The 14,923-nt window shown below is 51.7% G+C and overlaps 1 protein-coding gene and 1 long non-coding RNA gene across 2 annotated transcripts in view; one reads left to right on the top strand and one right to left on the bottom strand.

The window, feature by feature from the left end:
• Nucleotides 1–5,142: 5,142 nt before the first annotated feature.
• Nucleotides 5,143–9,335, bottom strand: LOC117030879 (uncharacterized). Its single transcript, XR_004424450.1, has 3 exons — nucleotides 9,213–9,335; nucleotides 7,694–7,779; nucleotides 5,143–5,237 (listed from the first exon to the last, which is right to left on the bottom strand). It is a non-coding gene; the product is annotated as an uncharacterized LOC117030879 (long non-coding RNA).
• Nucleotides 9,336–10,228: 893 nt separating this feature from the next.
• The window catches only part of NECTIN1 (nectin cell adhesion molecule 1), a 70,917-nt gene continuing 66,222 nt past the window's right edge, over nucleotides 10,229–14,923 (top strand). Inside the window, exon 1 of the mRNA XM_033120511.1 lies at nucleotides 10,229–10,462. Within this exon, the coding sequence (XP_032976402.1) occupies nucleotides 10,384–10,462 (79 nt within the window). The 5' untranslated portion in view covers nucleotides 10,229–10,383. The remainder of the gene's footprint in view (nucleotides 10,463–14,923) is intronic.

Genomic DNA, 14,923 nt, shown 5'->3' with positions numbered 1-14,923 from the left:
TGCACACATTTGAGTGTCTTAATATAATATCATATTAAAATACAATAGTCATATGTGCCAGGCACTTTGCTAAATACTTAATATAGGGTGTGGGACAGCTCGGGTGGACGGGCATGATGTGAGGCCGTACATAGAGCATTTGCAACACATGCATGTCAGTGTTGGATGAACATAATGAATGTGTAATCTCTCCATGTGCTTGCGTAAGTTTCAATGAAAGTATGGGCATAAATATCAGTGAATCTGAGTATGTGCACATATGCATGTGTGTGTACGTATCTGCATATGGGTGTACACCCACCTCCTTATACCTGGGCCAACTGGTATAATTGTTCATTTTTTTATCAGCTGCCTGGGCTTCGTGAATCCCTGGCATGCCCTGAGCTCAGTGCCTTGCAGCCATCAAGCCCATACACATTGTGGTGACAGCAGCACGCTGGGGCGGGGGGCGGGGCACTCTGCTCTCTTCAGTCATAGTCTGTGCCAGGCAGCAGGGCCCCTAATGGGGAGGTACAGATTGACTACACCAGGCTTACAGCCACAGGTACACTCAACAGATGGGCCAGGCTCAGGAACTCTGGGAGCAGGAGAGACAGAGCTGGCAACTTTAGGTCCATAGGACCTGGCCTTGACAGGCGAAACCCGGGCCCAGGGTCGGTGCCTGGCCCAGGAACACCATCTCAGCACAGTAGGGGTTGGGGCTGCTGAGGGGCCAGGTGTGAATCTTCCTTGCCTCCTCGCTGCCCTCAGGTTGTATGGGACCGCAGTTTCCAGTCCCATACAACCTGGACACACGCCTCCCCAGCCCCTTCTCTCCCTCTCCTCTTGTACTGCACCACCCAGACTGAACTACTCTTAGTTTTCAATACACCCCACTCCCTGGGCCTTCTTGAGGCTTTTCCCTCTGCCTGATTTCTCCAAATGACATCACCTGGGGCTCAGCTCCCTCTACAGGAATGCTTCTCTGAGCCTTCCTGACTTCCTAAATCAAGGAAGGACCCCTACACAACTGAAGTTCCTACAGGTCCCTGGATATCCCTAGCATCCCACTTCCTGCAGATCCTTTCTTCCCTATTAGACCTCGGCCTCAGGAAGGAGAGGAGCATGGCTCAGTAGTTCATGGCTTTATTCCAATGCCTGGAATGGTCTCTGTTCAAAGGTATTCCATAAATAGTTATTGAATAAATTATTGTTAAAAGCCTGTTGTGAGACAGTGGTTAGGGTCTCCATATCTAAATCATGGTGTGTGTCTGAACAGGCTCTTGGTCTCTCAGATCTCAAGGATGGGGAGAACCACCCCTTCCCCTGCCCCCTTTCCACCATTCCCCCCACCACCAACAGTAATCATCATCCCCAAAAGGTATGAAGATTAGAGTTTATGAAGGTCCTGGAAGTCATCAACACCGTTTTACAAATGAGGAAACTGACGTACAGAGAGGTTAAAGTGGTTCATTATTAGGATGACCAACTCATTCTGGTTTGCAAGAACTTTCCCGCTTTCAGCACTGAAAGTCCCATGTACTAGGAGACCCCTCAATCCAAGGCAAACTGGGACAGTTGGTGACATTCTTGTCCAGTTAGTCATGGCAGATCCAGGACTCAGACCTCAGACTCCTCAACTTTAAATCACATGCCTTCTCCCTGCTCAACTGCCTCCTGAGGTTCCTAAAAATTCAATGACTTGCCTGGGCATTGTCTACCCTTTGGATGTCACCTCCAGGCCACCTGGCACCCTCCTGGAGCACCATTTCCCATAAGCATGTGCTCAAGGAGCATAGGGCATTCATATTCACCTAAGTCAAATATAATCCAAAAGTTTATTTCTGGAGGAAAAGCATTTTATATAATACAGAAAAAAATTAATATCTATTATTAAAGTAACTATAATGATATTAAAGTAAATTTTTAAGTAAAAAACTTCACCCACAAATTGTTTTCACTTCTCTAGGTTGCCTTGCATTTTTCTCTTTATAAGTGCATATTTTTTTAACAGAATTATAATGCAGTGTTATATATCATGCTTGTTCTTCTTTTCATTTCACATTATATAAACCTGGTTTAGATTTTCCTCATTCTGGATCCTCCACGTCACTAACATCCCTCATTAGCCCGGGGCTGGGCTCAGGGCTGCCTGCTTCCTGAAGGACCCCCTCCTCGGCAGGGATTGCTAAGTCAGGGCCCTAGCTGGGCTTCTGCGGGTTGCCATATAAACACTGTCCTTGTACACATGTGCTGTTTGCAGGGCAGAGGGACATAGCTTTCATCGGATCCTGAAAAGTTCTGAGGCCCAAAGAGGTTAAGACCCACAGCTCTACAGCCCCCTAGAGAAGGAGGTACAGCCTCATCTCCATGCTCCCAGGGCTGCATTCTCTACTGCACTTGGGCTGACCCAGGAATTCTATTCCTCCCTTACAATAAATTCCATTTCTTGGCTTCAGTATGGCTCTCAAAAAAAAAAAAAAAAATCAGGTTCCTCTAGATGAGTAGTCCATCCTGACAACTATTCTGACCACAATACCCGCTTGTCCTGGATCTAAAGGGACCATTGAAAGAGAGCATGGCTGGGAGGCTGAGTGTCTTCTTCCTCTAAGTTCTTTTCCCTTTTGCCTTTTTCTACATCGTGTATAGTTCAGGCCGAAGCCCTTACCAGCCTTTCCCATCTCCAGGGTCTAAGCTCCGTGATCCATGCAACTTCTGATTGAAACCGTTTTCTCAGTACGACTGCTGAGTTTTAAGTATTCCCATCCCAAATCAAGAATGCTGCCTCTAGGGCCGGCCCAGTGGCTCAGGCGGTTGGAGCTCCGTGCTCCAAAGGCTGCCAGTTGATTCCCACATGGGCCAGTGGGCTCTCAACCACAAGGTTGCCGGTTCGACTCCCGCAAAGGATGGTGGGCTGCGCCCCCTCCAACTAACAACGGCAACTGGACCTGGAGCTGAGCTGCGCCCTCCACAACTAAGACTGAAAGGACAACAACTTGACTTGGAAAAAAGTCCTGGAAGTACACACTGTTCCCCAATAAAGTCCTGTTCCCCTTCCCCAATAAAATCTTTTTTAAAAAAAAGAGAGAATGCTGCCTCTAGTCACACCTAGAATTCCTTAGGATTTGGGGTGTGGTGATTCATAGGAACATTTTGAGGGCCTTCTGACCAGAGGCAGATCGTAGATGAATCTACCTTCCAGAATCCTTTCTTTCTGGAGAATTGGGTGGTTCAAGATGGAACTGGGCCTTTGTATCATTGCTCAGAGCTCCAGCTCCCAAAGCCACAGAGATCCCTTGGACACCATGGCCTATAAGCAAGAGGCTCACTGCCTGTGAGCCATTGTGTTACCACTTTGATCATTGGACCTGGGGAGGGAGGGGGACAGCTGTGTTCAGCTGCACCATTGTCCCCAAGAGCAATGGCAGCCATGGCAATAGGGAGGCTCTGCAGTGATCTCTGTAAGAATAACAATAACTAAATATTGCTATGCACTGTGGCATACAGAGGCACAATCATCATCACCACTGCTACTGGATGATGACAGTAATTAGGTGCTATGGTTTCCCAGCAACCCACAGGAGCACTGCGGGGTGAGGCTGGCCTGTCAGGTCACAGACAGGGGCATCCATGCCAGTGGATCCTCTCTGGGGCTGGCTAGGGCTTCAGTTATACTTCTTCCATGGGATTCCTCCTCCTCTTCTCCTCTTTCCTTGGCCTCAGCCTCAACTGACTCAGGACTGAGGACTGGGGACACAGGAGTAGGTGACCCCATTCAGCATACCACTCTAATATATGTACAAGTTTATCTTCTCTTATCAACAGATTTTAGGGGGTTGCGGAATCTTGGGGACTTCTTAATAGGGTACCTCTCACATCAAAGTGAGCTTTGTTAGTCAATTATTGAGTGACACAGAGACGCCTGGGGTATGGCCAGGAGAGGACGTCATTATTGTATTGACTTCGGGACTTTTCCAAACCCAATAGCTGCCTCTCTAAAAGAGCCTGTGGAATCAGAGACAGGGCTTTGGAGACAGTTTCCTGAGCATGGCATCTTACACAGGGCTGATCTCTGTCTGCTCACTGACCCTAACCACAGGGTATGTGAGAAAGCTGAGTCCAAGCGCCTGTCCTTTGAGTAGGCTGTCATTTCTCCAGTCATTAGTTTCAGAGCCAGGAGGGAACGTGGAATTCATCTGGTGTATTCTCAATGCGAGGGCAAAAATCCCATCTATGGCATCCCCGATAAAGACCTGGGGCCTTAATCTGAAAGGGGACAGGGAATTCATTCCATTGTCAATTCCCTAGACTAACTTAAAATCTACTTCCCCAACACACATGCTCATCGGTCCTGATTCTTCTCCATGAAGGCACACAGACTACAATCATTCCTTGTCCCTTCGGGTTTTAGAAGATTGCTAAACACACCTCCCTTCCACTGCCTTTGGCTTTCCCCTTTTTGAGATCTGAAACCACCTTTATCCTCTCTCTACAGGTGACTTCAACTCCTACTTCACTGCAATGACCTTATTAATAACTTCCCTGCTTTCCACCCTAAAACTTCCAGCTTCACTGCTCTCTTCATCTTCCCTCCATGCTCAAAGAAGGATGAGTCCTCTCCTTTCCAAGGCTGACCCCTCCTTCACCTCAGTTTCACCATCCATGCCTCCTCCAGAGCCTGCTCCATGAAGTACACTCTCACTTCCTACAGTTTCTCCAACCTTCGCTGTCCACTACCCCCTTTCCCTCTGCTTAAGATGCTCAGTAGCTTTTGATTTCCCATGAAAAAGGGGAAAATAAGCCCTTGGTCTATGTCATGCTAACCCTCTCCAAGCTTCTGATCCCTTTTGCTCATTCCATCCACCACCGAACTTCTCAAAAGCAGGTGGACACCTGCTGTCTGCTTTTTTACCTCCCATTTCTCCGTCTCCCACTTTGATCTGGATTCTGTTCCTGTTTGGCCACCAACACTACTCTCTCAAAGGTCACTAGTGTTTTTGCCACTGTTTCCAAAGACCCTTCTGGTCCCCACCTGCTTTCTGCAGTATCAGACACTGTTGGCAACTTCTTCCTCTGTTAAATTCTCTCTTCACTTGGCTTCCATGACAACCCTCCCTCCTCAATCCTCTCCATCCTCATTGACCAATCCTCTATCCATCCTACCTACATTATTGACAGATTCATTTTCTGAAAGCACAGCTCCGACAGTTCCCAATAAGTGTTTCTCTGTTCAGAAACCTTCAATGGCTCACCACTGCCTGCAGGAAAAAAAAAAAAATCATGGAGTTATAAAATAATGCAACTATATGCAATGCATAATATATAATGCAATAATATGTCAGGGGGGTTCAAACGTGTTCAAGCAACAGAATCCATTAAGAAGAATCTTTCTCAGAAAGCACATGAAAACCATGTGCTCTTTAAACATGCCTCCTGTGGAAGCGGGGAGTGGGGAACCCAGGAAATTCCAAGGGCTTTTCACAACACTATTGGGAAACCACCAAACAAATTAATTTTCTCAATCTGCAGATGAGAAAGAGGCCCAACGAGGAAAAGTGATTAGTAGAAAGTGGTACAGGATGTGATGTAGTCAATCAACACATTTTCATTAAGTGCCTACCAAGTGCCAGCCGTGTTCTAGGTGCTAGGGATAAAGCAGAGAACAAGACGGACATGGTCCTGCCCAGGAGGGGCTGACAGCCAAGTGGGGGATGAATCAAGTATTATAGACAACTGCTAAAGTGGCTGCAAGTTTGCAAAGGGAGCTCCGAGAGCATGTAGGAGTAGACTCACTTGGTTTGAAGGGCAGAGTGGGCCACCCTAGGGAAATGACACACGTAAACTGAGCCATAAAGATAAGCAACTGGCCAAAAAGAAGGGGAAGAGCATTGATGCAGATGCAACAGCTTGGGGGAAGGTCAAGGAGGTGTGTTTGACAGCTAGAACCTCGGGAAAGCCCAGCAGCTCCTACTCAAAGCCCTGGAGCTGGGTGACACAGGCTGCAGAAGCAGACAGCCCCATAAGCCTTGCTGAGGACTTGACACGGGATTCAGAGGCTGGTGGGAGAAGGAAAGGTTCTCAGGCGTTGGATCCTGATCATTGAAACAGAAGACAATCCACTGCTAAATGCAATGTGGAATTGTGGATTGGATCCTGAAACATAAACTAGACACTAGTGGGAAAATGAGAAACCTGAATAAGTTCTGTAGTTCAGTTACTAGTGTTATATACCATGCTAAGTTCTTAGTTTTGACCATTGTACCATGGTTATGTAAGTCGTAAACATTAGGGGAAACTGGATGAAGGACATATGGAAACTCTATACCATCTTTGCAACTCTTCTGCAAATCCAAAACTATTTCAAAATAAAGAGTTTTAAAAATACATATATCCCTCTGGCACTGTGGCAGAGAGAAGCAAAATTGGATGTGGAGAGAGAGATTACAGTAATAACAATGACTAACACTTGAACAGTTCTTCCTGTACAACAGGCTTTATTCCAAGCACTTAATGTGTTTAACTCATTTAATCCTCACAACTCCATGAGGTAGGTGTTATTATTTCCCATCATTATACAGATGAGGAGCCTAAGCACAGAGAGGGTAAGTCACTTGCCTAAGATAACACAGCTACTGAGTGGCAGAGCGGGGGTTTAAGGATCTGAATTCAGGCAGATCCTGAGTACTTGACCATTACATTTTACTCCCTACCCTCGGTGTGCACAGACTATATACTGACAGAGGATATTGCAAGGGTCAGGCAGAAATCATGAGCGCGTAGACTAGGGTGATAACAGTAAAAATGGAGCAATATCACTAAACTTAAGATATATATTGGAAGCAGAATCAACAACATTTGCTTTTGAATTGGAATATGGTAGTTGAAGAAGAGGGAAGAAACAAGAAATAACTCCTGGACTTCCAGCTTAAGAGTAGGGACCAGAACCTAGTCTCCTGATGCTTGGTTCTGCGCTTCTTCCTCCCACCACTGAAGGAAACCTTCTAGACAGTTCACAATCTAGCTGTCCCTTTCTCTTACACATCTCCAGAATGCAAAACAAACTGGACCGCTTGATGTTCCCACACAGGCCCTGACCTCTCCCACCTCCATGTCCTTGTACAAGCTATTCCCTCTAGCAAAATTTTCTCCTCGATCTCCCGTGGTCCAAATCTGATGTACCCACACTTCAGGGCTCAGTCAAATGTCACCTCTTCCAGAAAGCCTTCCCTACTCTCCACAATGAGAAGAACTCACTCTCACCTCTAGATGCCAGCATGTTTTGGCTCTCTTTGGCAGTGTCCTTCCATTCTATAACAGAGTTATTTGGGTAGGGTCTTGATGGTTGCTCACTTTTGTATCCTCAGCACCAAGCATAGTAAGTACTCAAAAAGGCATCTATTTACTCTGTGAGTAAACAAGCTCTACTTTATTTTCCTTTGTCCCCTTCTGGCTCCCTTTTCAGTCCCCTGCAACCCATTACACACACACACACACACACACACACACACACACACACACACACACCCCCCCCCACCTGGCACCCATGTTGGTTTGCATGTTTTAGGGGCCTGTTTAAAGATGATGAATGGGTGGCTACGCTATCTTATTTACTTGCCTCCATCTTCTCCACCCAACCCATCCCCAGGCAGCCATGCCAACCCCCAGATACACCCTCTCTGGAAGTCCATTTAAGAGCAGAAGATCAAAGTCTTACCCAAAGATGGAGAGGTGGGAGGACACGAGTGGGAAACGAACAGGCAGCGGCACATCTGGAATTGCCCCTCCACATCCATTCAGCTTCTGCAACATGCCAGGCAGAGTGAGATCACAGCAATGAACGCAATTAAGCACTGGCCCTTCAAGTACTCAGAGGCCAGCGGGGAGGCGCCTGGCTGCCAGACTGGGCTACCACAAATCATGATAAGGCATTGCCCAGTGTAAAAATTACCTGGTGGCCGCCCGGCATTCGTGGATCTGCAGAGCTCTCCTTTCCCCAAGTCTTAGGCTCAGGCTGCAACCAACCATTTTTGGTCCCTACTCACCCAGCTGTTCCTGGCCTTTGTGCCTTTCTTCATGCTGACCGAGACAGCTTAAATCCCGTCTCCTTAATGCCTCCTTTCTCCAGTACATGCCTTTGTCAGATTGTCCCATGGATGACTCACTCAGCCCCTGTGGAGTACCCCCACCCCTCACCCCACCACCTCCCCACTGAACTGGGCACTTTCTCAAGACCCACCAAATCCTGTGTGTACATCTCTGGGACACAGCACATATTAAATGCTTGTTTATAACATCTGTTTATGTTTGTCTTCCCCTCCTGCTCCCCAACTAGACTGAGCACCTTTAGGGCAATGATGATGTCTCTGTATCCCCAAGCCTGGCACAGTGTTTGATACCAAGAATACGATTTTAAAAATACGATTTTTTAAATGTAAATTCATGAGTGTGGTAGTGTCCCTGTGAGTGCCAAATTAGACTGCTGCAGCCAGAAACCCAGAGATGCGCCAGGGCCATATCCCAAATACTGGGAAAGCCGGTGCCCAGCTTGCCCAGCCTCCTGCTCCTCCTTCTCCCAGGAACTGGAATTTACAATTGATCAGGAAGGGCATTTCCTCTCTGCTCCGGCCCGCTGGGCAAAGGGCAGCAGTGGGCAAAGGGAGCATCTCCTGCCAGGCGTCTGGGGAGAACTGGGTTCTCCTTAGTGGGAAACCCTATCTGTCCACTTCCTCCTGGGGGGGGAAGGGTGGGAGAAGGAGTTCCAGAGGGAAGGAGGAGAGGGTAGGCTTAGGGCTGCAAGGAGCTCAGAGGGCCCAGTCACCTTGGCAGGAAGCTGAACACACCCGGATATGGTGGGTGGTAAACGGGATGGGGCAGAGAGTGCCTGCCCTGCCATGGACACTGACTGAGGGAATCCTGAGAATCACTCCAAACAAAGGTGCTGGCAAAGGGAACAGAGCTCCATTCACACTCTATTTGGGGGAGGGGAAGGGGCTTCAATTTTTATGAAAAGAACCACTGGAGGTAGCAGAGATTAGAAAAGACCAGAAACCTCAGTGGCCCCATCTCACCCACTAAAGCCCACCACCGACTTCTCTAGTAGCTTCCAGTTGGTCCCCGCCTAGCTGCCTCTCCATTCGGCGTCCAGACGATCCAGAGGACAGGGAGCTCTGGCTACTGGGTTCTAATCTGAGCTCTGCCTCTCTGCCTTTCTACCCCTGGGCGAATGGCCTTACCCTTCTTTGGGACTTTCTTTCCTCATCTGTAAAATGGGATCGGGATTGGAGTACACGGTCTGTGGAAGCACTTTCAGTTCAGACATTGCTAGATCCGGTATTCCGCAGACCGCACGCTTTCTTCCACAGCCCCCAACCCCCACCCCGTACGCCGTCTTAACTCCGCCCCCACCGAGCAGCTTCTTCCCCCGACGCCGGCCACTAGGGGTCACTGCCTCCCTTTGTCAGCGACTGAGGAGGTGGCTAGCCTTCCCGCCCTCTCCCGGGCTGAAAGGCGACGGAAGGGGCATCTCCTGAGCCGGTGGGCCTGAGACGGACCCCACGACCCTCGCTCAGGATCCGCCTCTGCCCGAGGCCGGAAGGTGCGCTTGGTCGACCGGAGGCCCGGCCGCGAGCCAGCCGCGCGGCGGAGCCAGGCGGGGGTTAACGCTAACCCCTCCCCTCAGCCTGACATCACCGGGCAGGAGGGGGAGAGGCTGGCGCTGGGAGAGGGAGAGAAAGAGCTAGAGGAGCGAGCGCGGCTCCACTCGGTGCCCGGGCAGCTCTACATTGTTGCCGATCGCTGGGATCCCGCGGAGCGGCGGCGGCGGCGGCGGGGACGCGCTGCGCAGCGACGGGCTCTCCTCACGCGGAGCATCCCAGCCCGAGCCGCCCCAGCAGCTGGCCGCAGAGCCCCGCGCCTACAGCCTGGGCCCCGAGCCCACCGCGCCGCCCGCCCGCTGCCTGGGAGCCTCCCGCCACCCTCGGAGGACCGCCGGCCATGGACGCCTGCAAGCTGGAGCCCAGCGGGAGGGTGTGAGCGCGCCGGGGCCAGGAGCCGGCACTGTACGGCAGCCGGGCGCGCCGGGGGTGGGTCCCTCTCTCCAGCCCAGCTTTGCGTGGAAGAAGAGGGCGGGGACCGGCCTGAGGAGGAAAGCGGTGGAGAAGGGGGCATGACTCGTGCAACTTGCGGCGGGCATCTGCCTAGCCTCTGAGCCGCTGGCGGCTGGGGCCCGGGATTGCGGCGGCGCGGAGCCCACCCAGCCCACCCCGCCCCGGCCGACGGCTGCGGCTGACCTGGATCCTCCGAGCGCGCGCCGGCCGGCGGTGATCCTTCTTCGTCTTCCGGCTGGTTTTCGGAGCGCTAGGAGCTCTCTGCTCGCGGCCGCTCTCGCCGGACCCCAGGACCCAGATGGCTCGGATGGGGCTTGCGGGTGCTGCTCGACGCTGGTGGGGACTCGCTCTCGGCTTGACCGCATTCTTCCTCCCAGGTAAACCGTTCCGCCTCTGCCTTTTTATTATTATTATATGTATATTTTTCCCATCCAGTGCCTCCCTGGGGCTGGGAGCTGGATGGAGGGCACGTCTGGGTGGCAGGCAGTGAAAGGAGCCAGAAAAGTTGGGCCACGGCTTAGGTAAGGGTGTGGGGGAGTACCGCCGGGAAAGAGAGACTGAGAAGCCGAGCAGCCTGCCCTGCAGGGAAGCAGTCTGATGCACGTCTCTACTATGTAGCAAGAGAGCACTTTCTCCGCTCAGGTTTTCACAAAAATAATATGTAATAGCGTTCTATTTATTTAATAACCAGCTCTCAGCTCGGGAAGCAGTTTGGAAACACTGCAAGTTACATAAATGCAAAATAATCACCGTAATAACCGTCTCGGGGAATGAGACAACAGCCCCAGGGAGAGGGCGTCGGTCTCGGAGCTGGCAGGCTGTGGGTTTGCAGGATGGCAGGGGGGCTTCGTTTCTTTCTCAGGCCCCTTTGCCAGACACTTTCGGGCGCTCGGGCCCCTCCTACAGCACGTCGCACCCCAGTGGGCGCGCGGAGCCCGCTCCTGCGGCACAGGCAGCTTGTCGCTCACCTGCGGTTCCCTTCCCGTAGGGTGAGGCCCGGCCGGGCCCGGCCCGCACGCGAGCGCAACCTCCGGGCCTTGGCAGGGCTGAGCTTCTTCTCGGAACTCCGCTCCTAGTTTGGGGGGCTCTCTTCCGAGGAGGCGCTACGGGTTTCGTGCCAGCAAGGTGGCTGTATGACCCACTTTCCTGAGGGTACCGTTCCTCGAAGTACCAGCGGCCAAGGGGTTAACCCGACGCCCGACCTCGAGGGTGGCCCGCGGTGGCCCTTCTGACCGTTGGGGTGGGGGCGGAGGCCGGGACTGGCCCAGGAGTGTGGTGCTGGGGAATTAACTGGAAAATGCGTTTAGGAGGCAAATCCGACCGAGTCCCTTGCCTGGATTTAACCCTTTGTGTCCATGGGAAGCTGCACACAGTGCAGCGCCCACACTGGCTGGTTTCAGGGTGGCTGGCGACACCATAGTCGGTCGGGGTGGAGGTGGGGGGTTCCTCCAGCCCTCCGGGAAGAAACCTGAGACCACCGGCCTCTCTAGCTAGATAAGGGTTTGGGGGCAGGATGGGAACTTGGCTGGAACACGTGGTCGTGGCCTTAGGGTGGCAGCATAAGGGGATGGAGTACAAAGAGACCAGCTTCGCGTGGGGCAAGAATATTAGATGGCGGGCGTCCGTGGCAGCGACCCGGAGGAGATGCTGGCGATGCCCGCAGACTCGCCGGGGGTTTGTTTCAAGCGGCTAGCCTGGCTGCTGAGTTGCTGGGCTGGGGTGCACTCCTGGAAGACAGGAACCTGGCCTCATTCGCGTGTAGACGCGGTCTACCGTCAGCTCGCTGCCAGCTCCAGCTCCGCAAATCTTGGGGAGTGGCAAAGGTATCAAAAGCACTTTGTGGAAGCCGGCTCCATAATGCCCCTACCCCTGCCGCCTGTGGGTGCTGACCTGAGGGGAGGGGTAATTCCGGGGCATACAGGTATCACTGCCCATTTCAAAGGGGCTTGACTGAGCCCCTCCCCTGCCATCCAAGCCGGCAGGAAATACTTCTGACCACCGGTGTTTGGGCTTCCGGGAACCCTTCAATTCCATATTGCCCACACCCTGAACCCAGCTAAAGGGAGCTTTCCTGGAGCTCTGGTTGGTCCAGCCGGCACACTAGGGGTTAATCTAAGCCTGGGTCAAAGTCTGGGAAGGTTCAGGAGAGGGGGGCAACTCATCCCCATTCTCCCCTCTTTTGGTTATTCCCTTCCCCCAGATTTGGGATGCTTAGTGGTTAATTCCTGCTCTGGGGGGCTGGAGGCCTACCCTACTCCACCCCACTCAGGAAGTAGAAGCAGGGAGGTGACAGCCTCACCTGGCTCAAGTGTGGTCACTCCCCCACCAAAACTCCAGATGGAGGGGGTGGGATGCAGAGAAGGAACCGCAGCTCAGAAAGGCTCTTAATGCGCACTAGCCCCTCGTTACTGATTGTAATTGCTATCGCTGGATAGCATCAGTAGCTGCCAGAGTCCCCGGACTCAGACTCCCAAGCTCCTGCACCCAGTGCCTGTGCCCCTGGTGCCTCTGTGAAGGGAGGCAGGTGTATATGTGGTCGTGCCCATCTGACACTTGAACAAAGGCTGGTAGGTGGAGAAGTTGCCCTTCCCGCACCCCCCTTTCCACCATCATCAGGCTCCCTCCTGATTGCCTGCTGCTGCTTCTCTCAGGGGACTTGCCAGGCTGATGCTCTTTTCTGGGTTCTCCTGGGCTGTGGCAGGGAATATGGAGGGGTGCAGAGAGGAGCCTGCAGGGGGGAAGTGGGGTCAGGTGCCCCTGGAGTGTGTAATGGCCCCCTGATTCCAAAACACGCCCAATCTGGCTATTGAAGTGTAAGCACAGAAGTATGTTTTCAACATCACAAGCTTTACCAGGCAGGGTGTTAAAGCCCCATAGGCCTCTGAGTGACATCTCCCTCCTGTTAGCTCAGAGAAGAGGTTCAGTGAGACATAGGGGCTACATCCCAAAGAAGGACGGGAGGAGCCCAGGGAGGAGACAGAGAACCTGCCTTAGAAACAGGTACTCTGAGGTGGTGTTCCACCTACACCACACCCTCCCTAATTGGCTTCCCCAAACCTTTTGTCTGGAAAGAGAACACACACCTCAGGTGTCATGCACACCCTCAGAAGAGCAGTCTGGCTGCAGCATACCCCTTTTCTGCAGCCTATGGTGGTTTCCTACGAAACTCAGCGTCAGGGCTGTAGGCTTATTTTCTTCTCCCCACTTCTCACAGAGAGGTCTTCTTGCTGGGCAGGATGTTATGCCAAAACCAATTCTGCTGGCCTGAAGTTTGCAGCATGTGTAAACGGGAATCTCAGTTCCTGTTTCAGAGGCAGTGTGGAGAGTGTCTCAGAATCAGATTCAAGGCCTAATGATTTAGGCTGGAATGGAGGAGGAGATACTGCAGAGCTTGGAACCAGCACCCCCAGCTAAGTGGCCTAGAAGATGTCTCTGAATCTCAACTGCTGGGCTTTGGGACAGGTGACCCTTTGTCTGAGGCTGGCTAAGACTGTGATATCGGTCCCCTTCTTGGCCACTCAGCTTTGCACAGTGAATCCTCCTTGTTGGCTACTGTCTGACCCCAGGACCCAGTTGTATGCTGCCAGGATGGTCACACAGGCCAGAACCCTTGTGCTGATGGCTGAGCAAATGGGCAAGGCTGGGGGAGGGGGCCGGGATGGGGGCAGAGCATGGGCCCCAGTTACTATGTTTATGAGTCTGCCATTGTTTAGCAGCTAACTATTCATTGTTCATTCACAAACAGAAAACACCCAAGGGAGGTGTGAATGTACCTTTGATATTTCCTGATTGTTTCTTTGCTGGTTAACCTGATAAATTGAATGGCTCCTACCTGGAGGAGGGACAGAGAGGGTATCTGTATGTTCACCTGTTTTGCTGATTTTTTTTTTTAACTTTGAATGTTAGCTGGTGTACCAGACTAGAATGGATGTCAGCCAGCTGTGGGGCTTAGGCTATAACATTTCTGAGTGTGTGTAGTCTCACCGTCAGTATGGAGTGGGCGCATGCACTCACATGTGCAAGGCTTGTGTTGGTTATGTACCGTTTACTGTGCGCGTGCAAGCCTATGGGGGCTAGGACAAGGAGGTGTGTGCACTGGTGTCTGTGGGTCACCGTGGGGCTGGGGCTATAAACACCTTTTCCCCGAAAACACGACCCCACCGGACCACCAGGTCTAATGCGACTTTGGGAGCAAAAATTAATAAGAGACCGGATATCATATTATAAAACCCAGTCTTATATTACAGTAAAATAAGACCGGGTCTTATATTAATTTCTGCTCCCAAAGACGCCTTAGAGCTGATGGTCTGGCGAGGTCATATTTTCGGGGAAACAGGGTAGTGTATAGTATCAAATGTACATACTTTCATATAACTGATTTCCTGTGTCTTTGCAACTAGGATTTTGTGAGTGGCTGTGAGCCTTAGTGATGCCTGGGTTTCTGTCCATGTCCGTGAGGATGAGTCTAGGAGGAGACCTAGGACGTGCCCTTAGCCAGTTCCTTCCAAGACAGCTGCGAAGTCCTTAGTGGGTGGGAATCCTGGACACTGCTTTCTTTTTGTGCTCTGCCCTTGACTTTAGACTGGGTCTCGTGTCCTTTCAGGGAGACGCTCACCTAGAGAGACTTTCCTCCCTTGTCAGCCTCCCTGGCAAACAGAGCTCTGCTGGAACCTTGTGTTAACTAGGGCCTGGCTTGCCCTGAGCCTTTTGGGGATCTCTGAATGGCTGGGAGGGGCCTCAGGAGATAGGTTTTCAGCTACTAATTTGGCATCTTTGCTTCCTGCGTGAATACTTGGGGAAAAGCATCATCTCAGGGGAAAGGCGGCATACTCTGGGCA

The sequence above is a fragment of the Rhinolophus ferrumequinum genome, chromosome 11, assembly GCF_004115265.2.
Source record: "Rhinolophus ferrumequinum isolate MPI-CBG mRhiFer1 chromosome 11, mRhiFer1_v1.p, whole genome shotgun sequence".
In the NCBI taxonomy this organism is placed as follows: domain Eukaryota; kingdom Metazoa; phylum Chordata; class Mammalia; order Chiroptera; family Rhinolophidae; genus Rhinolophus; species Rhinolophus ferrumequinum.
This window is presented reverse-complemented; position numbering and strand designations above follow the sequence as displayed.